Here is a 27,474-nt window from a genome sequence, read left to right on the forward strand (position 1 = left end):
GAAGACATTGGCGGCTATCTTGCGAGCAACGAACATCTGTGTAAGCGTAACATGGGAGGATGTCTAGCTTGTGGATCTGTGCAAAACAGTAAGTTTATTTTTATTTTTAAAGAGTCCTTGTTGATACGAGAGATAAAGGGCATATCAGCATGTTTCGAAAACCGGGTTGAAAGTGATTGTTTACTTTTCTAAACGTTAAAACACACCGCGTCGGAATTGTAGTGGAGCCAAAATATGGGCGGATGTAACCGCTGAAAACCTTACATTGTTGTTTTAGTTTCAACAGCGTATTACCCGATTTCCCCTCTAATCGATAGTTTTATTGACACTTGTCAAAACAGGGTTTTTGGTGCTTGTTTAAAATAATTACTATTGTTACACATGTATGTGTAGATGGATAGCAAATTGTATGTTTAAGCTTTCGCCATATCAGGATTTGTTTCTGCATACTGGATATTGATTTGGATACGTTACAACTGTGTTTTGTCATTGGGCTATTTATCAAAATGTCTAGTCAACAGGAAGCAGCGACGAAAAAATAATTGATGAAAAATAATTGATGTTAAAAAACAACAACATTTAACTTAAGTTTTAGGAATATGAATTGAACTTCATTTCTAATGGTATTTAATCAGGTAAAAACGGCCGACGGAGTTCAAAAACTGCTTCGATGAATTTACTTGTATGATATACCAGAAATCTCCAAAACATGCCTAGGCTGAGTAGGGTTTAATTCGTTAATTAACTAACGTTACAGCTAACGTTAGTTATAACCTTACCTGCCAATCATTAACTCTTGAAACGAAGAACACATTTACAATACATTATGAATAGTGATTCACTGGTGGGCTGTGTAGTTATTAAACAATATTTATTTGAATTGACAAGGTTATTGCATTTTGCATGATAGCTGTCTCCTCTGCACTTCTTCTTCGGTTGAGTTTGATGGCGGTTGGCATCCAATATGGTGCATTACCGCCCCCAACTGAACTATAGTATAAATTAATTACACTTTGTGATACCAAAGGGAAAAGGGAAAATTAAATATTTTTAATTACCCTACCAACTAACAATACACACATTAAAACCCACCACCATATTCCACTACTTTAACCCGATCAGATCCTACCCCAGGCCATGATCTGAGAGTATCACACTACCACTCAACACACCCTGTAACTCTACTGGTCAAGTCAAATCTCGTACCCCCAAATACTTCTCTGCAAGCTGCCACCACACCATCTATTTTCTGTGAAGTACGTTTCCTTTCTGTGATAGAGATAACCGTTGCTATGAACGCTAAGAAGACAACCTTACTGAAACATACACTGTATCACTTATTGGCGTATTCCTCTGTTCTGGCACAGATCTACTCTTCACAGAGATCCTCTCAGAATCCCTCACCCTTAATCCACCCTCCTACTTTCTTCACTGCCTCAGCATACGACATCTTCTGCACTACTCTGACCCTGGCCATCTCAATATGCCTCTCTTGCAAAGGACACCTCCGATGCCCAGCAAAATGGGCACCCCTACAGTTGACACAACTTCTTCCACCAAAACTACACATTCTTCTGTCCCATGTCCTCCTGCACACTTCCCACATTTTGGAATCTCCATCCTACACACTGCTGTGACATTACCATAAACATGACACCAATAACAGTGTATTCCGCACAAAAGCTCTAACAGCATAACTTATATATATATATATATATATATATATATGTCCTAACATTACTTTGTCAGGTAAAGACTCAATTAAAGATCAAAAGAACAGACTGTCACCTCTGTTTCACCACGCTCCCCACCGGATCTGTGTCACACCGAACAGCGGGCGTCACAAACACCATGAATCTTCAACTTAAATTGCTCCACCTCCACACTTAACCCTACCCCAGAAATCACTCCTTTCAATGGTGCCCTGTACCTAAGCGCAAAGCAAGATACAGGTCTTTCCCCAAGTTGTGTCGCACGGAGCACCTGCTCCCTCTGATCTGAAGAAACACAAACATACATCACAAGTCCACTTGGGGTTACCTTCACCGACTCAAAGGCACCCACCATCTTTTCCACCCAACATGAAACCACCCTTAGATCTGCCGAAAGGCCTGGTTCCACCCTCTTCAAAAATCTCACTTCCATTGGACCAAACGTATCTTTATCATAACCATGTCCATCAATGCAAGGCTCTGAGCTCCTCACAACACCTTCCACCCCTTCTATTTCACCTCCAGAACTCGAACTGGGGTCCGCAACATACCCTCTCCCTTGTTATTACTAGCGTCAACAGATTCAAACCCATCCTCTACTTCCCTCAGTCTTTTCAACCTCCTCTCTCTTTTCCTTCAATCCTCCTCCCTTAACGAATTACCTGACTCCATCTGAAAATATTCAACATTTCCACCCGAAAACTATTTTTTTGGAGAGAGACATGCTAAGCCCTGTACTCCCTTCACTTCAAACTCAAGCCTGTCTCATGCCCAACTGGTTCAATAACAATGAAAATGTGCACCTTCACCCCCTCTAGCTTGTGATTCTTGTTCTTTTGGTGGTGCATGACTCCTGTAGTTGGTTGAAGGAGTCGACTCTTGCTCGACTCCCTAAACACGTTGAAACAGAAGCGTACACGCCACCTCATTATTGCAGAGTCCTACTTGGAAGACCACAGCGTGGGGGTGATGGGAGTAGTGAGGTTTATAGGGAATTATTTGATTTGATTAGAAATTCAGAGTAAGTTTAAGAGAACATAGTGACCGGCCTCACACTCCAGTACAGTAGGTGGCGGGGTATGCACCTGTCAGTTGGTTGCAATCTGCCAATTAAAAACTTAAAGAAGAAGACAGAAGACTATTTGCATTCTAGAGGACTGACAATTGCATGATGCTGCCTATTTGCTCATCAATTTAGCCTATAAAAAGCCTATTTTGTTAAATATTGTGTTGCAAAAGTCGAGGTCTGATATTTATTTAATCAAATTTAGAATAAGGCTGTAACGTAACAAAATGTGGAAAAAGTAAAGGGGTCTGAATACTACCCGAATGCACTCTATCTGTATCCTTTCATCATCATCAATAGCGTCTCCCAGGTCTTCCTCACATTTTTGTTTGACATGTTTTGTGTCATCGGAAAAGGCCTCTATCAACCCTTGATACAGTTTGGAAATCAACTTTGGAGATTTGTCAGACTGCCTTAAAATAGCATCTGGCTTGTCCAATGTTTGCTGCACAGAGAATAAAGTTTAGTATCTTCAAAAATTCACCTCAGCTCTGTCACAGACTGGTGTTCCCTGGCTGCCTGACCCTGCTGAGACCCCTGTCACAATCTGATCCTCCTATGATGAGACCTGACAAAGAATTACCTTGGTGTACATTTATACATTACATTATCCAAGAATAGAATCAATGGTTCAATCATTTAAATGACCATTATTCACAGATCCCAGACTGTAGCTGTAAGCTTAAACTGCTGTCATGTAGCTACTGTAGGTCTACCCTTCAATTCAAGATTGATACAAAGTTCCTTCACTGATATTGTTAATATACTGCAAAATTCACCTGAGCTCCATAGACTGGACTTCCCTGGCTGTCTGATCCTGCTGGGACCTCTGTCACCATCTGATCATGCTAAAACATCCCGACTGTGCACTAGAGGGCTGCATTCCCGCTGGATGCTTATGGGACCTGCGGGTCCTGACAGAGATAATTGCGGCCTGGTCGTGGGATGAAAATATTTTTGTTGGCCCAGATTATTTGGAAACGGTCCTCTTTCTGCTTTTTATGCGTTACCCTACCTATTGTATTAAAATCACATATTTTGTTGCATTATCCACACACTTCAACTTCAGTAGCCTACCTCTCCTAGTTAGGCGTGAGATTTCCAGTTCGCCTAGTATGTGGGTCTCATTGAAAATAGAGTAGGCTGCAGACATTAAATATGAAATTAACTTAAATGTGATTAGAATGTAGTTTACTACAGTGTCTGTAAATACATTTTGATAATGGAAAGAAGTGGAGGGCGCTCAACCAACGTGAGTCGAAGTACAATCGAATAATTTATTGAAAGGGAAAAGACACAACGCGCAACTATGGTGAGCGAGCCTTGCATCTTTTCATTTTCAATAAGTATTGATTCCCCATTTTATTTGTCTCTGCCTGCAAATTGTCCTCCTAAAAGGTAGGTTATATCCTATAGGCCTATGCAAAATGTAGCAATTGCTGTCATCGTTCATTCTGCTTCAAGTTCAATAGCCATACCAGAGAGATCGGGTGCGCGTGTGGTCTCAATTAAATAGAGTAGGCTATAGCCTATGCATGGGTGGAGAAGCACGGAGCAGTTATCTTTACAAGGACATTTACTTCCTAAATGGTTTACTACATTACCTAGAAATAGGCCTACATATTTATCACCCATATTTCTTTGTCTGAAAACCTTCCCACTCCTAAAAGGCAGGCTATACAAATAGCTAGAGAAAGTGCAAGTCTCTCCTACTCTTCTCTCCTCAAACGACATTCAGCATATTGGCTGATATAGCCCAGTAATAAAGATGGCATAATATAAGGGCCATGTGAGAATCTCTGGTCATTTTAACTATTTCGTAAGTTATTTTTGCTCATTTGATACTGCCTATTGGACGCAAAATTGCTGGGACCATGGCTGGCAAATGAGCTGGATCACATACGCCTAAAATAGCATTGCGGGACTGTGGTTGGGTTTGGGACCATTACTTTGCGGTAGCACGTGTGAGTCGGACAGAAAGCCAGCAGTTGGAGTGTGGTATGAAAAGCTTCCGGAGCGGGAGGAAGAAATTGCTCCCGCACAGACCTTAACTGTTCACCGTGACAGTGAAGCCTGTAATGTTAGAGCTGTTTATTACTATGTCAGTGTGAAAAGTAGGGAATTAGCTAGGGAAACAGACAGATCAATAACGTTACATTGGCATACTGACTAATAACTCACATTGCACTGAAAAAGCGTCAGAATATCAGTCTTCAAAAGTTTGGCTGATGGTTTCATCGTTTGATTCAGTTCTATTGTGATTGAGGCAAAAATAATATCTAACATTAGCCAACTTTTGGCCGGCTCTCCTCTCTCTCTAATGGTACATCAACTGGCGAAAGCTAGCCAAGTTAATTTTATTCTGTTGACATGGGACAAAACAAAGGCTACAATATATTTCCATACAAACAACTGCTTTAAGATAGCAATATGAGGTGGCTATTATTACTATCTGACAGATAGCTAGTGGTTTGAGCTGACCTGGCTGTGGTATCTACTAGCTAGCGTAGTTAGCTAATTTATTTACCTCATTTGAGATGGGATGAAACATTATGTAACATTACATGTCAGTTACAATACTAGCTCAGCACCCGAATAAACACTAGTTTAGTTTATTTGTTTGTTAAGTTAAACAGCTGTTACCTTGCCAGCTACATCAGTCAATTGAAGAGTAGTCAGTTTATGCTCTGCTTGCTTTTACAACTAGGTGAAAGAGTGCAACACACACTATGGTCAATTCTCCTGTCCTGACCTGGCTAGCCTTCCAGAGGCTTTGCTTTCACACAGCCTGTCAGCCCGCTTTGTGGTGTCTGCGCTGTCCTAAATCCAGCCTGCTGAACACTCCAAACAGCCTACCCGACCGCTCAGAGTCGTCCGCATGGTCCTAAAGCACACTGTCGCTGTTTTTTGTATTAACATTGCAATGATAAAACCTGGGGGGGACAAAATGCAATTTCAGAATGTAGGGGGGATATGACACTGTTCGCAGTGAAAGTTGTGTCCCCATAATATTTAAATTGATGAAGTGTGATCATAATCATTATTTTAGCGATCCATGGTGGTAGACGTGTTTCCTAAGAACAATGCCCCCCATCCCTGTTGATTTGAGCTGCTGAACTGTGTTTGCACTTAAGATGCGTTTGTGGATGAGAAAGTGAACTTGCCATTTCCAAAAAGTTTAGTGAGGATGCCCTGCTTTGCGATCTATTGCCTAGGACAGGGCTCTTAAACTTAAGCATGTTAGCTAACGCTTCCCCTAATCTTAACCATTTTAGCTAACCCTTCTCCTAACCTTAACCCATTAACCTAACTTCTTGCCTTAACCCTAACGCCTAGCTTACATTAGCCAGCTAGCTAACGTTAACGTTAGCCATCTAGCTAACGTTTGCCACAACAAATTGGAATTTGTAACATATCATACATTTTGCAAATTTGTAACATAATTTCCAAATGGCAATTTGTGACGTATCATACAAAATGGAGGAAGGTAACCCACAAATGAATACATACCATACGAATTCTATCATACTAAACAGGGTGTCTCTGCTTTACATACTTAATAATACGAAATGCTCTGAGACTATGTTGCAGCGCAACCAAGAAGAGTAGTATGTTCGGATTCTGCATCAGTGTTTTGCAGTATAGGATCTGGGAAGTCAGAAAGTGAGAATTGTATTTGCTAAACAAAGAAATGGGATAGAGGTTCTGTTTTGTTGTTTCCCTGCTCATACAGGTCTTGTAATGGGAACAGAAGAGAGAAATAATGTTGTCTAGGATGAGATTAGAGCATACAGGATTTCATAAATTCTTTATATTGACAGGGAAGCATGGTACTGGAACGTGCAATGGGTGTATGGTGGAAGAAACAGTTGAACATGTAGTTGTATTATTATATTGTGAATTTTATGATGTATATAGGGAGAGTTTACTTGACAGGGTAAGAGAGGTACGATGGGGTTTGGGTGGTATTTTGGAAACACGGAGCTAGATAAGAGGCTGTGACCACTGAGGTACAAAGAACCGTGACCGGCCTCACACTCCAGTACATTAGGTGGCAATGTATGCACCTTTTAGTTGGTTACGATCCGCCAATACACATTTTTTAAATAAGAAGAAGCTAGCTGCTATGTGTATTAACTATACCCCATTGAAGTTGAAATGTAAAATGGTTACGGTAAGAGTTTAGGTTAGGGTTTAGGGTTGGGACGTCCTAAGGATCCCGGATAGCATTGACTGTGAGAGAATGGCAGGTTGAGGTTTCCAGGGTCAGAAGGTATCGTATGGGTTAGTTGGTAGGTACATTTCTTCCTCATCCTTTTTTCCCCTCATCTTTTTGTATCATAAAGTGTAACAAAGTCACACTTCAGAAATGCAGGCAGACACAGCGCACACAGAAAGTGTTGGCATGCATCGAGATCCTATTAAATTACTAGAGGGCCTATGTCATAAACCCGCAAAGTTTCAGAATGGAGTGAAATAGTCAACCATATTGCTCAGTGAGAAAGCCAAATCGCTCTAATTGGAATGAATGGCTGTAGCGGCATAATCCAGGAAAATAAAAGTAATGCATGTGATATGTCAGAAATTGTGTAATATAATTATTGCCAACTTAAAATATTGTCATATGTGGCATGGCTTGCAAACTATCACGAATTACAAAGGGAAACCCAGACGCGACCTGCCCAGTGACGTGAGGCTACAAGACGAGCTAAATGCCTTCTATGCTTGCTTCGAGGCAAGCAACACTGAATCGTACATTAGAGCACCAGCTGTTCCAAATGACTGCGTGATCTTGCTCTCCGTAGAAAATGTGAGTAAAACCTTGTCGTGGAAATTACCACCAGGGACACCGAAGTCAATCTTAAATTAATTATTATCAGCATGCACAGTCAAACTGAGATGCAAAAAGTACCGGTCTGAAGTGAGCTCTGCTAGGGAAGTCCCGTTAGTTCTCTTATATACTGCTTACACAGACAAGCCACATAGGCATGGTTTATAGGGTTGGTTCCTACATGTGTCTGGCACCGTCTCCCATCTTAATTTATAGAACATATTCTGGCCGTTCTGCCAGAAGGTGTGAGGAGGGGGTCATGACCGTCTCCCCCTCATATCTCTAACCAGCACCTACAAGAACCAATGATTGTATGAAACAAGATGTACAATTCTGTACGCTGTACTGTAGCGCCAGCTGTGCCACCAGAGACTCTGGGTTCGTGCCCAGGCTTTGACGCAACCGGCCGCGACCGGGAGGTCTGTGGGGCGACGCACAATTGGCCCAGCGTCGTCCGGGTTAGGGAGGGCTTGGCCGGTAGGGATATCCTTGACTCATCGCGCACCAGCGACCCCTGTGGTTGCCTGGTGCACGGTGTTTCCTCTGACACATTGGTGCGGCTGGCTTCCGGGTTGGATGCGCGCTGTGTTAAGAAGCAGTGCGGCTTGGTTGGGTTGTGTATCGGAGGACGCATGACTTTCAACCTTCGTCTCTTCCACCACTGGGTAATACTCTCATCATAATAAAGGTTATACTTCTATTAACGAGAGTGAATTCATAAAAAATATACACACAGCATGTTAATAACACAATTAGGCAAACAAAACACACGCGGCAGATCATTTGGCAATTTGGAATCCCAAACTTCCAAACAGGGATTCCAACCAAGTTGCAAGTGTCCTCTCTGGTTGGGGGGAATTCTTTTTAGCAACAGTGGCAATGTATTCGGCGAGATCAGTCATATTAGAAGAGTGATCTGGGACAAAAGTACAACATTCATCACCAATGATTGCACGAGTGCCCCCTTGACCTGTCAAAAGATAGTCCCAGGAAAAAATATACCAAAGAACCTGGAGGCAGGTGCCTGGGTGTGAGTGATGTCAGTCAGATACCTCTTATCTCTCCTCAATCCAGGAGGTTTGTCTCTCTTGATTGGAATGGTTCTCATAGCTGTCACCACAAACCCAACAGTGCAGGCAATTGATCCATTAAGATTCATAGTACATTGTTGTACTATGTCTTAAAAGGCATTTTTCCTGCAAATGCTATAGTAAAGTTCACCTCCTTAACCAGACACAACCCACACATCCAATAGTCCTTTTCTTTGGATATCAGGTCGGCAACCATTTCTGCTCTAGATAGGAACAAATTGTCCTCATGGTCCTTCCACAATGACTTCTGGGCCACTCCAGGCCTGCGTTGGTCCCTTTGGCTCGGGACTTACCTCACCATTATAGAAACAAACATGCCGCCTTTGTACTTTGCCTCAGGCCACAAATACATTTGCACATAAATCATTCCATCTCACCCATAACACATTAATTGCTCCACTTATATAGTTATAAACATACTAATAACTTGCTCAAGTCAATTAGTCAGTTACAAAAAATGTCAGTTTCCAGCAATCCCTCATCTGGAACAATGATCAATCACATGTTTGACACCACCTAGAAACCATATTGACTTTCACAGGGAAGAGAGAGAACACATGTTATAACAGTTTCACACTAACCTTGATAAGAATGAGATTGGGGATTGAGTCATTTTAGCCCAAGCTACAAGCTGGTGGCTCTCCTCACTGTAACACTTGTCGTTGGGAGATAGAAAGGAGGACCAAGGTGCAGCGTGGTAAGTATTCATATTCTCTTTTAATGAAAACGAATACTCGAACAAAAACAACAAACACGAGAACGCAACGAAAACAGTCCTGAACGGTGAAATACAAACACAGAACAGAAAATAAACACCCACGAAACACAGGTGGAAAAAGGCTACCTATGTATGATTCTCAATCAGAGACAACTAACTGCTGTTCACAAATGCTCTCCATCCAACCTCACTGAGCTTGAGCTGTTTTGCAAGGAGGAATGGGAAAAAATTTCAGTCTCTCGATGTGCAAAACTGATAGAGACATACCCCAAGCGACATACAGCTGTAATCGCAGCAAAAGGTGGCGCTACAAAGTATTAACTTAAGGGGGCTGAATAATTTTGCACGCCCAATTTTTCAGTTTTTGATTTGTTAAAAAAGTTTGAAATATCCAATAAATGTCGTTCCACTTCATGATTGTGTCCCACTTGTTGTTGATTCTTCACAAAAAAATACAGTTTTATATCTTTGTTTGAAGCCTGAAATGTGGCAAAAGGTCGCAAAGTTCAAGGGGGCCGAATACTTTCGCAAGGCACTGTATATATATATATATATATATATATAGAGAGAGAGAGAAAAATATCCATACAAACTGTTTACCGTATGACAAATCATTACTACTACCAATATTCTTAATACAGATCTCTGAGACAAATGTCAAAGAAAAAAAAACAACACACATCTTGGCGAGAGTTACAGGGTCAGGGAGTCAGAGGGCCAACAGGAATCCCGAACATCCAGCAGACCCAATCAGGTGAGATGTGTATCGAAACAAAACAATTACAACAATACACTTCTTCCCTTTTGATACGAATCACTTCATGATTCATGCGTCCAAAAAAAACACTGCTGGGTAAATCAAAATAACAAATTAGAATTAAATAAATAAATTAGAGACGGGTATCCCTCATTCAGGGGCAGCTCGAGGGAGATCAGGCCTCACCACAAAGTCAGAACAGAGGTCAGAAGTCATTCCACCCCATTTAAGTGAGCTTTTCTTTCCCATTACTGTACCTCAGACTCATTATTTAAAGACATTTCAAACATTCCAAACATTTTGTGTACCCGGTTTACATTGGACTTTTCAGTACATTTATTATCAAGAGAATGTACATGTGTGTACCTAAAACTTGGAAAATAGGTAGAAAATGTCAGTTGTGTGCCATTTAATGTGCATCCTTTCTAACCTGTGAAAAACCCACTAAAACCAAAATAAATAGACCTCACACAAAAAAATCAAACAGTGTTAACACCACTAACAGATATTCATAACAGGTGGGTTGTGTGGGTGCTGGCATGTGAGGTAAAACATGGGGTAACAAAATGGCCAGACCTTACTTAGCGTGGGAGCTCCCTTAACAGCCCGATCAGGGTACTATAGTTACGTATAGTACACTGTCGTGTCTTTACTATCATTAAATTGAAGACTTAGTTTTTATCAAAGATTCCTGTAATTAGTATTACGTGATTAAACTGAATAATCATGTAACTGTAATTAACTAGGAAGTCAGGGCACCAAGGAAAGTATTCAGATTACAAAGTTATAATTTCCCAATATAACCTTTCAGATATTTTCATATCTGATCAATAGTCTTCTGATTAATGATTTATTTATTTTACCTCACGTTAGTCTCATTCCAAACGTCGTAAATTGTTGGTTATCTGCACGAACCCAGTCTACACTATGAGTCATCCATACATCAATTGTCTTAAATCATTTATTTACTACTAACTAAGTAATTCACAGAAATGCATAAACAAACAAACATGGTAAATGTGGTTACATGAAATGATAGTAAAATGTGCCCTAGTGGGCTGAACCGCATGGCAGCTTGTTAGACAAGAGGAGGAGTGGGGGTCGACTAAGAAGTTACTACAAAGTGATAACTATAACAATTGAAATGCTAATCCTTACACATGAACGCTCACTCAGTCGGGAACAATTGCAATCAATATATATATTTACGCTCAGTGTGTCGTGTTGATCGCTGGTGAAAAGTTAATTTCTTTTGTAGAATTGTCTGTCTCTCTCCCTCTCTCTCTCGGTTGTGGTTAGAGGGGATTGTTCAGAGTGACATTCGTTATAGAATGGATGCTTCGGCAGTTGTCGTTCTTCGCGTTCAATGATACCGAATTCCTAGCTGCAGACTAGTAATCAATATCAAAGACTTGTTCTTATTCTGTCGGTATCGATAGTCTAAGAGTTTAACTACATGGTATGGTTAAAAAGATTCAGCAATGGTCTACACCTTTAGCCATCTCGTAATTGAGGTAAGCTTGGTCTGGGGATAATTTCTCAAAGTTGTGTTTTATTCGGAATGGCAGAAAAGGGCTGTCCCAGGATGTCTGACCCTAACTGGGCTCAGGGGCGGTCCTCTGATTTAGTTCAAATCCAATTCCCTTTTCGAGTTTTCCTTCATTAAACAGTCCAAAATCACATTGTAAAATTGTGTAAACAGTATCATACTCACTCATTCATCTTATACAACAATTAGATGTAAACCTTATATCTGGGGCTATTATATAAACAGCGTTTGTTATGCACTTGAGTGAGGACCCAAAAGCGGTTTAACAAAAACAGAGTCCTTTAATGTAAAAACACAGGGAAGACATAGATCCTCTTCAGATGTAGATAATGGCAAAATAGACAACCCGCAGAGAGGGCGACAAATGAAACAAAAAGTCCTTCTGATATTTACAAAAGAGTCCCCTTCTTAGCAGCAGAGGAGAATAGCTGGGTTAGAGTCCCCTTCTTAGCAGCAGAGGAGAATAGCTGGGTTAGCGGCGACAGACTGCTGGTCTCTCTGGGTAGGCGCGGGTCGTAGAGGACAGAGGTACCTGATCACACGTAGTATCAGATGAACAGGCAGATTCCGACAGGACGGGACAAGGGTGAAGCAAACGAGACGATAGTTTGGTTCTGGCATGAGAAACTCAAACGAGAATCTGACAAAGAAAGAAGCAGGAACAGAGAGAGAAATAGAGACCTAATCAGAGGGAAAAAGGGAACAGGTGGGAAAAGGGTGAACGAGGTAGTTAGAGAAGATGAGGAACAGCTGGGGGGAGGAGAGAAAGAGAAGGTAACCTAATACGACCAGCAGAGGGAGACGGAGTGAAGAGAAAGAACAGGAACAAGACATAATATGACAATACATGACAGTACCCCCCCCACTCACCGAGCGCCTCCTGGCGCACTCGAGGAGGAAACCTGGCGGCAACGGAGGAAATCATCGATCAGCGAACGGTCCAGCACGTCCCGAGAGGGAACCCAACTCCTTTCCTCACGACCGTACCCCTCCCAATCCACTAGGTACTGATGACCACGGCCCCGAGGACGCATGTCCAAAATCTTACGGACCCTGTAGATAGGTGCGCCCTCGACAAGGATGGGGGGGAGACGAGCGGGGGCGCGAAGAACGGGCTTAACACAGGAGACATGGAAGACCGGGTGGACGCGACGAATATATCGCGGGAGAAGAAGTCGCACTGCGACAGGATTAATGATCTGAGAAATATGGAACGGACCAATGAACCGCGGGGTCAACTTGCGAGAAGCTGTCTTAAGGGGAAGGTTTTGAGTGGAGAGCCATACTCTCTGACCGCGACAATATCTAGGACTCTTAGTTCTACGCTTATTAGCGGCTCTCACAGTCTGCGCCCTATAACGGCAAAGTGCAGACCTGACCCTCTTCCAGGTGCGCTCACAACGTTGGACAAAAGCCTGAGCGGAGGGGACGCAGGACTCGGCGAGCTGAGACGAGAACAGCGGAGGCTGGTACCCGAGGCTACTCTGGAAGCGAGTTGTGGGCGTATTCTGCCCAGGGGAGCTGTTCTGACCAAGACGCAGGGTTACGAAAAGAAAGACTGCGTAAGATGCGACCAATAGTCTGATTGGCCCGTTCTGCTTGACCGTTAGACTGAGGGTGAAAGCCGGAAGAGAGACTGACAGAAGCCCCAATCAAACGGCAAAACTCCCTCCAAAATTGAGACGTGAATTGCGGGCCCCTGTCCGAAACGACGTCTGACGGAAGGCCATGAATTCTGAAAACATTCTCGATGATGATTTGTGCCGTTTCTTTAGCAGAAGAGAGCTTAGCGAGGGGAATAAAATGAGCCGCCTTAGAGAACCTATCGACAACCGTAAGAATAACAGTCTTCCCCGCTGACGAAGGCAGTCCGGTGATAAAATCTAAGGCGATGTGAGACCACGGTCGAGAGGGAATGGGAAGCGGTCTGAGACGGCCGGCAGGAGCGGAGTTACCGGACTTAGCCTGCGCGCAGACCGAACAAGCAGCCACGAAACGACGCGTGTCCCGCTCCCGAGTGGGCCACCAAAAACGCTGGCGAATGGAAGCAAGCGTACCCCGAACGCCGGGGTGGCCGGCTAACTTGGCAGAGTGAGCCCACTGAAGAACGGCCAGACGAGTAGGAACGGGAACGAAAAGAAGGTTCCTAGGACAAGTGCGCGGCGACGGAGTGTGAGTGAGTGCTAGCTTTACCTGCCTCTCAATTCCCCAGACGGTCAACCCGACAACACGCCCCTCAGGGAGAATCCCCTCGGGTCGGTGGAGACTACTGAAGAACTGAAGAGACGAGATAAAGCATCAGGCTTGGTGTTCTTAGAGCCCGGACGATAAGAAATTACGAACTCGAAACGAGCGAAAAACAGCGCCCAACGAGCCTGACGCGCATTAAGTCGTTTGGCAGAACGGATGTACTCAAGGTTCCTATGGTCAGTCCAAACGACAAAAGGAACGGTCGCCCCCTCCAACCACTGTCGCCATTCGCCTAGGGCTAAGCGGATGGCGAGCAGTTCGCGGTTTCCCACATCATAGTTACGTTCCGACGGCGACAGGCGATGAGAAAAATACGACAACGAACTGTCTAGAGACGTCAGGTGTAACAAGGATAGGTGCGGATGTAAAACGATTCTTGAGAAGATCAAAAGCTCCCTGGGCGGAAACGGACCACTTAAAGCACGTCTTGACAGAAGTAAGGGCTGTGAGAGGAGCTGCCACCTGACCGAAATTACGGATGAAACGACGATAGAAATTTGCGAAGCCGAGAAAGCGCTGCAGCTCGACGCGTGACTTCAGAACGGGCCAATCAATGACAGCTTGGACCTTAGCGGGATCCATCTTAATGCCTTCAGCGGAAATAACAGAACCGAGAAATGTGACGGAGGAGGCATGAAAAGTGCACTTCTCAGCCTTCACATAAAGACAATTCTCTAAAAGGCGCTGGAGGACACGTCGAACGTGCTGAACATGAATCTGGAGTGACGGTGAAAAAATCAGGATATCGTCAAGGTAAACGAAAACAAAGATGTTCAGCATGTCTCTCAGGACGTCATTTACTAATGCCTGAAAGACAGCTGGAGCGTTTGCGAGGCCGAAAGGAAGAACCCGGTATTCAAAGTGCCCTAACGGAGTGTTAAACACCGTTTTCCACTCGTCCCCCTCCCTGATGCGCACGAGATGGTAAGCGTTACGAAGGTCCAACTTAGTGAAAAACCTGGCTCCCTGCAGGATCTCGAAGGCTGAAGACATAAGAGGGAGCGGATAACGATTCTTAACTGTTATGTCATTCAGCCCTCGATAATCTATGCAGGGGCGCAGGGACCCGTCCTTCTTCTTAACAAAAAAAAAAACCACTCCGGCGGGAGAGGAGGAGGGGACTATGGTACCGGCGTCGAGAGCTACAGACAAATAATCTTCGAGAGCCTTACGTTCGGGAGCCGACAGAGAGTATAGTCTACCCCGGGGGGGAGTGGTTCCCGGAAGGAGATCAATACTACAATCATACGACCGGTGCGGAGGAAGAGAGGTGGCCCTGGACCGACTGAACACCGTGCGCAGATCGTGATATTCCTCCGGCACCCCCGTCAAATCACCAGGCTCCTCCTGTGAAGAAGAGACAGAGGAAACAGGAGGGATAGCAGACATTAAACATTTCACATGACAAGAGACGTTCCAGGAGAGGATAGAATTACTAGACCAATCAATAGAAGGATTATGACAAACTAGCCAGGGATGGCCCAAAACAACAGGTGTAAAAGGTGAACGAAAAATTAAAAAAGAAATGGTTTCGCTATGATTACCAGAGACAGTGAGGGTTAAAGGTAGCGTTTCACGCTGAATCTTGGGGAGAGAACTACCATCCAAAGCGAACAAGGCCGTGGGCTCCCTTAACTGTCTGAGAGGAATGTCATGTTCCCGAGCCCAGGTCTCGTCCATAAAACAGCCCTCCGCCCCAGAGTCTATCAAGGCACTGCAGGAAGCTGACGAACCGGTCCAGCGTAGATGGGCCGACAAGGTAGTGCAGGATCTTGAAGGAGAGACCAGAGTAGTAGCGCTCACCAGTAGCCCTCCTCTTACTGATGAGCTCTGGCTTTTACTGGACATGAAGTGACAAAATGACCAGCGGAACCGCAATAGAGACAGAGGCGGTTGGTGATTCTCCGTTCCCTCTCCTTAGTCGAGATGCGGATACCCCCCAGCTGCATAGGCTCAGCACCCGAGCCGGCGGAGGAAGATGGTAGTGATGCGGAGAGGGGGGCAACGGAGAACGCAAGCTCCTTTCCATGAGCTCGGCGACGAAGATCAACCCGTCGCTCTATGCGAATAGCGAGTTCAATCAAGGAATCCACGCTGGAAGGAACCTCCCGGGAGAGAATCTCATCCTTTACCTCCGCGCGGAGACCCTCCAGAAAACGAGCGAGCAAAGCAGGCTCGTTCCAGTCACTGGAGGCAGCAAGAGTGCGAAACTCAATAGAGTAATCTGTTATGGATCGATTACCTTGACATAGGGAAGACAGGACCCTGGAAGCTTCCTCCCCAAAAACAGAACGATCAAAAACCCATATCATCTCCTCCTTAAAGTCCTGATACTGGTTAGTACACTCAGCCCTCGCCTCCCAGATTGCCGTGCCCCACTCACGAGCCCGTCCAGTAAGGAGAGATATGACGTAGGCGATACGAGCTGTGCTCCTGGAGTAAGTGTTGGGCTGGAGAGAAAACACAATATCACACTAGGTGAGGAACGAGCGGCATTCAGTGGGCTCCCCAGAGTAACACGGCGGGTTATTGATTCTGGGCTCCGGAGATTCGGAAGCCCTGGAAGTGGCCGGTGGATCGAGGCGGAGATGGTGAATCTGTTTTGTGAGGTTGGAGACTTGGGCGGCCAGGGTCTCAACGGCATGTCGAGCAGCAGACAATTCCTGCTCGTGTCTGCCTAGTCTCCCTGGATCTCGACGGCTGAGTGGAAAGGATCCGAAGTCGCTGGGTCCATTCTTGGTCAGATTCTTCTGTTATGCACTTGAGTGAGGACCCAAAAGCGGTTTAACAAAAACAGAGTCCTTTAATGTAAAAACACAGGGAAGACATAGATCCTCTTCAGATGTAGATAATGGCAAAATAGACAACCCGCAGAGAGGGCGACAAATGAAACAAAAAGTCCTTCTGATATTTACAAAAGAGTCCCCTTCTTAGCAGCAGAGGAGAATAGCTGGGTTAGAGTCCCCTTCTTAGCAGCAGAGGAGAATAGCTGGGTTAGCGGCGACAGACTGCTGGTCTCTCTGGGTAGGCGCGGGTCGTAGAGGACAGAGGTACCTGATCACACGTAGTATCAGATGAACAGGCAGATTCCGACAGGACGGGACAAGGGTGAAGCAAACGAGACGATAGTTTGGTTCTGGCATGAGAAACTCAAACGAGAATCTGACAAAGAAAGAAGCAGGAACAGAGAGAGAAATAGAGACCTAATCAGAGGGAAAAATGGAACAGGTGGGAAAGGGTGAACGAGGTAGTTAGAGAAGATGAGGAACAGCTGGGGGGAGGAGAGAAAGAGAAGGTAACCTAATACGACCAGCAGAGGGAGACGGAGTGAAGAGAAAGAACAGGAACAAGACATAATATGACAATACATGACAGCGTTATGGTAATGTGGCCACACTGTCTCCCATGAGCTTCCCAAGTTGTGACAAACGGACCAGTTCGTAACTGGATTCTTCACCGATCTTTTACACTTTCTCCGGAACATGAAATTTGTTCGTACCTCAGGTGGAAGGATTTCCTTTGTCTCCATGAAAAACTACTCTCTATAACTGTGTCCATGAGGTCTTCTCAGGAATTTATGACCTCTGACCACAGCAGCCTAGTTGAAGGAGGCAGGGAGAGGGGGATGGGCTTGCTATACCCAAAGAGGCCAACGTCAAGACAACACAGTCTCAATAACTGCTCTCCTAAGGCACCTGCCTCAGGAAGCCTTTCAAAGGGAGAGATAGAGAATCATTGGTAAACTTGTCCAAAAAAACTTTGTAGCGGACATTCCATCAGTCCTAGAAGAAAGAAAATAAATATGTACTTAGTTTTCACTATGTTACATTTGAATCATTCCTAAAATTCTTCATCTTAATTGAGTTTTCTGCATCTTGGGCAGGAGGTCTTGAGAAAAGCATGGGAGACGAGTTAGGATCGAGGGAAAGATGAATGGAGCAAAGTACAGAGAGATCCTTGATGAAAACCTGCTCCAGAGCACTCAGGACCTCAGACTGCGGTGAAGGTTCACCTTCCAACAGTACAACGACCCTAAGTAGACAGCCAAGACAACGCAGGAATGGCTTCTGGACAAGTCTCTGAATGTCCTTGAGTGGCCCAGCTAGAACCCGGACTTGAACCCAATCTAACATCTCTGGAGAGACCTGAAAATAGCTGTGCAGGGACGCTCCCCAACCTGACAGAGCTTGAGAGGATCTGCAAAGAAGAATGAAAGAAGCTCGCCAAATAAAGTTGTGCCAAGCTTGTAGCGTCATACACAAGAAGACTCAAGGCCGTAATCGCTTCTGTGGGTGAGAGAGGGTCTGGTTGAAATCCTCCATTGCAAAGCTGATCCGACACATCTGGATCCTCACAGGACAGTCATGACAGCATGGTTCATAGGGTTGGTTCCTGCACGTGTCTGGCACAGTCTCCTATCTTAACTTAGAACATATTCTGGGCATTCTGCCAAAAGGTCTGAGGAGGGGTCATGACCGTCTCCCCCTCATATTTCTACCCAGTACCTACAGGAACCAATGATTGTATGAAACAAACTGTACAATTCAAGGCTGTCCCTTCAGACTAAACACTTTTCCTCCACAACCTTTAAACAGGTTCACATTCACAAGGCCGCATAACCAGATGGAATACCAGGACGCGTACTCAGATCATACGCTGACCACCATTTTCAACCTCTCCCTGACCCAGTCTGTAATACCTACATGTTTCAAGTAGACCACCATAACCCCTGTGCCCAAGAACGCCAAGGTAACCTGTCTAAATGACTATCGCCCTATAGCACTCTTTAGCCATGAAATGCTTTGAATGGCCGGTCATGGCTCACATCAACACCATCGTCCCAGACACACTGGACCCACTCCAATTCGCATACCGCCTCAACAGATCCACAGATGATGCAATCTCTATTGCACTCCACACTGCCCTCTCCCACCTGGACAAGAGGAATACCTATGTGAGAATAGTGTTAATCGATTACAGCTCCATGTTCAACACCATAGTGCCCTCCAAGCTCATCACTAAGCTCAGGACCCTGGGACTGAACACTTCCCTCTTCAACTGGATCCTAGACTTCCTGACGGGCCGCCCCCGGGTGGTGAGGATAGGCAACAACACTTCCCCCATGCTGATCCTCAACACGGGGGCCCTTCAAGGGTGCGTGCTTAGTCCCCTCCTGTACTCCCTGTCCACCCATGACTGCATGGCCGTGCATGACTCCAACCCCATTATTAAGTTTGCTGACAACACGACAATGGTAGGCCTGATTACCAATGACGATAAGACAGCCTATAGGGGAAAAGTTAGTGACCTGGCAGTGTGATGCCAGGACAACAACCATGCCCCCATCGACATTGACGGGTCTATAGTGGAGCGGATTGAGAACTTCAAGTTCCTCAGCGTCCACATAACTAAGGAATAAACATGGTTCACACACACCAACACAGTCGTGAAGATGGCACGACAACGCCTTTTCCCCCTCAGGAGGCTGAAAAGATTTGGCACGGGCCCTCAGATCCTCAAAACATTATACAGCTGCACCATTGAGAGCATCTTGACTGGCTGCATCATCGCTTGGTATGGCAACTGCTTGGCATCTTTAACGCAAGGAGCTACAGAAGGTAGTGCATACGGCCCAGTACATCACTGGAGCAAAGCTCCCTGCCATCAAGGACCTCTATACAAGGTGGTGTCAGAGTAAGGCGGCTTAGGACCAACACTTTACATATGTTTTATGAGCTGAAATAAAATATCCCCGAAATTGTCCATACGCACAAAAATATTATTTACTCTCATATTTTGTCCACAAATTTGTTTCCATCCCTGATAGTAAGCATTTCTCCTTTGCCAAGATAATCCATCCACCTGGCAGGTGTGGCATATCAAGAAGATGATTAAACAGCATGATCATTACACAGGTGTACCTTGTGCTTGGGACTAAGGCCACTCTAAAATATGCAGTTTTGTCACACAACTCAATGACATGTATGTCTCAAGTTTTGATGGAGTGTGAAATTTGCATACTGACTGCAGGAATGTCTACCAGAGCTGTTGCCAGAGAATGTAATGTGCATTTATCTACCTTAAGCTGCCTCCAATGTCGTTTTAGAGAATTTAGCAGTACGTCCAACCAACCTCACAACCAAAGACCACGTGTATGGCCTCATGTGGGTGAGTGGTTTTCTGATGTCAACGTTGTGAACAGAGTGCCTCGTGGTGGTTGTAGGGTTATGGTATGGGCAGGCATAAGCTACGGACAATGAACACAACTGCATACTCACCAGACACCAGTCACCCATTGAGCATGTTTGGGATTCTCTGGATTGACGTGTACGACAGCCTGTTTCAGTTCCCACCAATATCCAGCAACTTCGCACAGCCATTGAAGAGGAGTGGGACAACGTTCCACAGGTCACAATCAACAGCCTGATCAACTCTATGCGAAGGAAATATGTTGCGCTACATGAGGAAAATGGTGGTCACACCAGATACTGACTGGTTTTTATGATCCCGGCCCTACCTTTTTTCTTTTTAAGGTATCTGTGACCAACATATGCATATCTGTATTGTATTCCCAGTCATGTGACATCCATAGTTTAGGGCCTAAGGAATTTATTAGTGCCGTCATTGTAAATAAGAATTTGTGCTTAACTGACTTGCCTAGTTAAATTAAGGTAAAAATATATATATATATTTGAGATCAGGTCCCCAAGAACAGTGGCCTCCATCATTCTTAAATGGAAGAAGTATGGAATCACCAAGACTCTTCCTCGAGCTGGCCTCCCGGCCAAATGGAGCAATCGGGGGAGAAGGGCCTTGGTCAGGGAGGTGACCAAGAACCCAGTGGTCACTCTGATAGAGGTCCAGAGTTCCTCTGTGGAGATGGGAGAACCTTCCAGAAGGACAACCATCTCTGCAGCACTCCACCAATTACGCTTTTATGGTAGAGTTGCCAGAGGGAAGCCACTCCTCAGTAAAAGGCACATAACAGCCCGCTTGAAGTTTTCCAAAAGGCACCTAAAGACTCTCAGACCATGAGAAACCAGATTATCTGGTCTGATGAAACCAGATTGAACTATTTGTGCAGATGTAAAACCTGTGGAAGTAGATAGAGTGGTGGGCGCACGTGGTTGACTGACCCATATGGTAGATGAAGTGAAGAAATTCTGTTCATCCATACTTGTTTTCTTTGATGAAGAGTCTCTCCCTTCTCATGTCAAGTTGGGCTATGTGAGATAACCTGTAAGAGACTTTGCACAAACCCCTTCGGTGCCATAAATGCAAAAGATTTGGTCATGTGTCAAGCGTATGCATATGGGAAGAGTATTGAATTGTGGTGGTGAACATGCCCTCGAATTTCTGGATTGCTCTGTTGGGTTTAGGAGACAGAGGTGGCAAGAATAAGAGGATGTGAGAAGAGTTGAAGGAGCAAGTGGCGTTGAAGATGCAGTGGTAATTGGGGCTGCACCAGTGAAAGTTTATCTGCAATCAAGGGATCCTGATATATTACATGTGGAAAAAGGTGGACTTTAGCATTTATTGCAATGGTCATTAACTGCATAGCACAAACAAAGAAGAAATCCTGAAATCCTCTGAGTTTACAGCAGAGGTATTGCAAGAAATCCTGTCAAAGGAGGATCCACCCTCACATACCCCTGAGCCTTTGTAGGGATGTGACTTGAATTGGAATGTGACTGAAGGAGTGTGATGTTTTTTTCTTCTTTTTTCTACAATAGATGTTTTCCTATAGTTTACCACCCATACAGTAGGTGGCGACATGCACCTCTAACGAATTTTGGTGGACCGCCATAATACCATAGAAGAAGAACTGCGCCAAAGTTAGCTAGATAGCTCACTAGTCGCTAAGCGCACAGGTTCAGTCAACAACCGCACGTTTGATTAGGGGAGACTGGCCTTCTTCACTGTCACGTTTAAAAACAGATTCATAACAAGGTACTCCAGTAAGTATATTGCCATATCTGTTCAAGTATTTGATAACACTAGCTATTGGTATGCAAATGTTGTCACCTAACTATCTAACGTTACAGTAACTAGATATTCCTAGCTTATCACCAAAATGGCTAGCTAGGAAGTTAGCTATTCAACTGGTGTTTCAAGCATACTTGACTTACTAACATTAGCTGGAGTTTGGCTGAATCATTAATAGCTGGGACTTATACAAATGTGAACATAATGCAAAGTAAGCTAACTAACTAGCTAGCTAGAAATATGATAAATGAATGTCAATGAATTACAAGGCATCTCACTTAGCATAGGTAACTAAGCAAGCCCAATTTTAAGAGCAGGGTTCATGTTGAATTCACCTTTTTTTAAGAATCACACTTATCTAGGGAAAGTTGTAGTTAACTTCCGATCACACAGGCTTGGCTCGGGAAAGTTGTAGTTAACTTCCGATCACACAGGCTTGGCTCGGGAAAGTTGTTTAACGTAGACGCTGCTGTCTGCTACCTGAGGTTAGTGAGTTGCTTTTCGTGCCTTGATCTTTTCTGTCTCAAAACGAAGTTCGCAAGTGTTGCCTAGCATTGCTACTGCACTTTTCTGAGCCTCCGTGCAGCTGCTTATGAATGCATTCCCTTCTTAGGACAGTTGCACGTGAATAGCTTGGTTTCCCATTATAGGCTTGAAAACAAACATGCCACACGCTTTCACGAAACGGCAGAGATACAAGCTAACCAGCAAAGGATTTACATAAACATGCATTACTTGCCCACAGGCGTATTTATTTTCCCAGCATTATCAAGAGCTTGAGAAATCTTAGACTGTATGACGCAACCTCGAACTTTCGATCTCATGCCAAGCAATTGGTCTGAAAAGCAACTCTTAAGACAAGTGAAGTCCAAATCGGTTACTCATGTCATGTTGTGAAAAGCTTTCTTTGATTTGCCTGTAAACAGCGGTAGGCATTGTTGTGCAAGAAAGGTGAAAGTGTACTACATAAGCAGATCATGTTCATAATATTTGCGTAATCATTTCTTGTACCTCCAGGCTATGACCTTTTTTGTGTATTGCAATGCAGAAAGTAATTATTTTATAGTCCTGAAGCAAATGGCTCCCTGTTGGGGTTAATTTTGAATGACTCGTTTTTTGTGTTATGTTTTTCAAAGGACTAATGCATGTTCATCAATAACATAATCCACTTGTTCACAGAAACAAAATGAATGTTGGTGTAGCCCACAGTGAGGTGAACCCCAACACTCGGGTCATGAACAGTCGAGGGATCTGGCTGACCTATGCCCTCGGTGTTGGAATGCTTCACATTGTGCTCTTGAGCATACCCTTCTTCGGTGTACCTGTGGTGTGGACTCTCACAAATGTTATACACAATTTTGTAAGTAATTTTTCTTCTCATGAATACATTTGTGTTGACCCCATTTTGAGTGCTTTTATCACCTATTATTACTTGGGACAATATCGGCATTGCAATTAAAACATGAAAAAGACCACATTTTGGTCCTTTTTAAAAACCTGCTGTATGTAAAATATTGTGTGCTATGGCTTGGAAAATAAATGAAATGTGATTCTGGATGACACTAATGTTTGTTTCCAACATTAGGGCTGTTTTCCTAAAGAAGTTCAATCTGTTTTGTTTCCTTGCCACAATACTAACGAGTGTTGCGGTATTGTCCCAGCCCTAATTATTCTAATGTATTTATTATGGATCCCCATTAGTTGCTGCCTTCCTGGGGTCCTGCAAAATCTAAGGAATGACCTCATGTCCACAGTGCCAGGTGTTATAAAGAAACTAAGTGAATACCCAGAACATACTAACTCCCATTGTCCCACTTATGAGAAAGTAGTTTAAGTATCAGTCCTGTGTTGTGGTAATTATGACATGCTTTGGTCAGCAGTTTTCACACGCGCTCAGCTTCTTATCTTAAATACAGTTCAGGTTCTATCGCAGCTATGTCTTTTAAATGTGTACATTTAAGTCATTTAGCAGATGCTCTTATCCAGAGCGATTTAGTCATTAGTGCATACTTTTTTTCCCCTTCTTCTCCGTACTGGTCCCCCATAACCCTGGCGCTGCAAGTGCCTTGCTCTACCAACTGAGCCTACACGGGACCATGGAAGGATGAATTCTCTATTCTTGAAAGAAAAAGACACGTAACCGAAAAGACACATAGCTGTGCTGCAACATCTACCCTCAGTCCCTGGCACACCATTTGCTACTTTAAAATGTGTTTGTCTTGTCTTAGTGGACTGTCACTCACCATTGAGACTTGGACTCATTTCCTGTATGTCTGTGTCTTCCAGGGGATGTATGTCTTCATGCATGCAGTGAAAGGCACTCCGTTTGAGACCCCAGACCAAGGCAAAGCCCGGCTCCTGACACATTGGGAACAGTTGGACTACGGCGTGCAGTTCACATCATCCAGAAAATTCTTCACTATCTCCCCAATCATTTTGTACGTAGCCTTCCGTCATTTAGAACAAGAGGTTACATTTTTGTACATTTAGCTTTAGATACCCACTTAGCATCCAGTGCAAAAGTAATTGTAAACTGTTTGGGGCGGTTTCCTGAACACAGATTAAGCCAAGTATTGGACTGAAAAGCACTTAAATGGAGGTCTTCCATTGAGATTGTGTTTTAGTCCCGGACTAGGCTCCATTTGTGACTGTGAAAATGGCCCTATAAATGCTAATTGTTGACCATGTTGCAGTTATCTTTTCATTTACATTTGCTAACTTTTTAATTTTTTTTATCCCCCTAGATATTTTCTTGCCAGCTTCTACACAAAGTACGACACAACACACTTTGTCATAAACACTGCTTCCCTTTTGAGCGTGCTGATCCCCAAATTGCCACAACTACATGGAGTCCGAATCTTTGGCATCAACAAGTATTAATCTGAGTGTTAAGAGGGTCAGTGGTGTGTGACCAACTCTCAAAGGAGCTCTTTCCTCATAGCAAGATGAATAGTTAACCCTATGTACTCTGTACCACTGGAGTGTGTACTAAGCAGTTTTGTACAGTACGTGCAATTATCACTCATTGTTTAGATACGTCAGGTTAAACTGTAGTGGGAGAATGAGCGAGAATGCCATGTGCATTACTAACTTAAGTAAATATTTAATGTTGTATTTTTTTGATCTGCATAGACCTGGGCTGGCCCAGGGTTCAAACGTGGGCCTTTTTTTGTTCTGTTCTGTTTTTTTGTTATTTGCCCTCACTTCACACAGTGACATGGACTGCGTTCCTTGTCACAATGTATTTTTCTGTTCTTAACCGGAAGCCTTAAAAATACCAGATGTATTTTTAAAGATGATTTCTTCATAAAAGTAGGGGCCTATGGTTCATTGTTTGACACACACTTAAGAATGACACCCTTCTAAAAATGATTACTGGAAAAAAACTGGGGCCTTAGAACCGTTGCGTAAATTTTACACTAAATCTGCATGCGCCATTTCTGAAGTCTGTGCACGCACAAATATTGAGATTTATAAACTTGGCACGTGCCAATCATACGCATGTTTCCCCTTAGAAATCAGACCTGTCGTAAAACTGCGTGCGTGAACAAGCATTATAACTCCGCCTGAAAAACGCCCCATCGGTCACCTTTTATGGTGACAATTAGCGCCCTTACTTACTTTGGAAGTATTGGAATTAGGCTAAGACTATATCTGGAAATGGCGAACGTGATCAAATGTTTTTGGAGGTGTTGGCAGAATGTTTTCTTTTGCAGTGACTGTTGCGGTAGCCTATCTGACTGTTTCTGGAAGACAAACATTTGCTAATTGTCGTGGACCTGTAAACAGATTTGAATTAATTTAATCATGTTTGGCATTTTACTTTTTACTTTTTCCCCCAATCTAAATATGGTGCACTGCCCCCGAGTTCTGAAACTGACTCCTTGAAATAGAAATAAGCTAGTAGGCCTAATTAGTGGTAGCTGACACACACTTCAATGCAAAATATCAACCTGTCTGCTCACCTGTTTAAATTCAGCTGTATGTTATAAACCACGCTCCCTTTCGGATGAATAGAGCAAAAAATGTAATTATACTCGCCTATATTAATAGGCCCAATTAAATGAGATGCGCGTTGGTAATTTGTTGTATGGCTGCTTCAGGAAAATGAACTCATGGCCAGAAAAGGTGAGCAATTTCATTTGCAATAGTTGTGTATAAATGCAATGTTTGTCTCGGAATTTGACATTACAGTGTTCAGACGTGTCTCACAAACGTCAACAGGAAGAGGTGAACCCTCTGCTCTTCCGTTAACCTGCACTTAAGAGCAGATCACAGAGCAAAATACTTAACGTAGCTTATCTATTTACTACTGTGAAGTGGGTCCAATTAAATGAGAGATGGGATGAATGGTAGCCTATCCTAACTTGTATGAAACCATCAGTCAGAAAAGGTGAGGAATTTATTCTACAATGGTCATGTAATTGAGGTAAAGAATAAATCTATTTCTATAATTATTTTAGATCAAATAAAGGGATTTTCGCTCTTCTCACTAATGGTAAATGATTGCATCTTATATTTAGCTAGGCCTACCTGTTTTTTTGTGTGTGTCTAAAAAACACAACCTTTTTTGTTATAAGAGTGTCATTATGTATTCCTGCACAAGGCCACTACTAGGCTACTTCTGCCTTACAATGCAATACTGAAACCACTAGAGACTGTGCGTACGCATGGTCTAAAGCAGCAGTGGCGAACTAGTTGTGCCCCGGGGTCAGCATTCGGTTTTCAACGAGTTTGAGGGCTACACTGAAAATGTTATATTGATCCTTGCCATCAAAATTAGCACACAAAAAAGTCCTATATTCAGTTTTTGGAATTTTCAATGCTCCCTGACTGTCTTGTGATTTATTAGTGAGATGGACAGTCAAGAAACTGTATGAATATAGATCCATTGACTGCACAGTGATTATTGAGCTGGACAGTCAAACTATATAAATATAGGTTCATTATAATTTAAATTTTAAAGTATATTGAGTTGTTTTTACTGGGACCACCTTTGTGAGCTGTATGTTTGACACCCCTTGGTCTAAGGTATGCGGGAGGATAAGCACATCAAGTTACATTTTTATTAATGCCAACTTGTGTGAATACTGGCACATGCATGTTTTGGGCATATTTTGTGTGTATGTGACACTTGAGGCCCCTGATCAATATGAAATACTAATTTAGCATGATTTCCATTGTATATTAATAATTTATCCTTGTTACTCAATCATATAGGGCAGGCATTTTTGCAATGTATATAGCTTGTCTGTATAGGTTCATGTCTTATGTGAAGATCAGATGATTTGTCATAAGATGTTAAGTGTTGTCAGATAATTGTTTACTGAGAGAGGTCTATGGTATGGCTATGTACCTACACATGACTGCCAAAATAAAATAAACACTTGAGTAAATGAGGGATGTAAAGTATATTGAAAGTGGGTGCTTCTGTGCAGCTGTGGTTCCGGAGTTAATTAAGCAATTAAAATCTCATCATGATTAGGGTCATATAAAATGCCCAGTTTCCCATTA

At 43.5% G+C, this 27,474-nt stretch overlaps 1 protein-coding gene across 5 annotated transcripts; it reads left to right on the forward strand.

Annotated features, from left to right (window-relative positions):
* LOC115107976 (ORM1-like protein 1) lies at positions 1-27,356 on the forward strand. 5 transcript variants are annotated; one of them, XM_029631812.2, is made up of 4 exons: positions 1-88; positions 23,140-23,320; positions 24,247-24,398; positions 24,705-27,356. In XM_029631812.2, the coding sequence occupies exons 1-4, from the start codon at positions 60-62 to the stop codon at positions 24,838-24,840; spliced, it is 498 nt and encodes a 165-aa protein (XP_029487672.1). In that variant the 5' UTR covers positions 1-59; the 3' UTR covers positions 24,841-27,356. The 5 variants fall into 5 exon arrangements, with proteins under 5 accessions (XP_029487672.1, XP_064867919.1, XP_029487689.1 ...); XM_065011847.1 differs by lacking the exon at positions 1-88 and adding an exon at positions 21,791-21,932 and having other exon boundaries at positions 23,163-23,320; XM_029631829.2 differs by lacking the exon at positions 1-88 and adding an exon at positions 21,791-21,924.
* Positions 27,357-27,474: the final 118 nt, after the last annotated feature.

Source organism: Oncorhynchus nerka, linkage group LG3 (genome assembly GCF_034236695.1).
Source record: "Oncorhynchus nerka isolate Pitt River linkage group LG3, Oner_Uvic_2.0, whole genome shotgun sequence".
In the NCBI taxonomy this organism is placed as follows: domain Eukaryota; kingdom Metazoa; phylum Chordata; class Actinopteri; order Salmoniformes; family Salmonidae; genus Oncorhynchus; species Oncorhynchus nerka.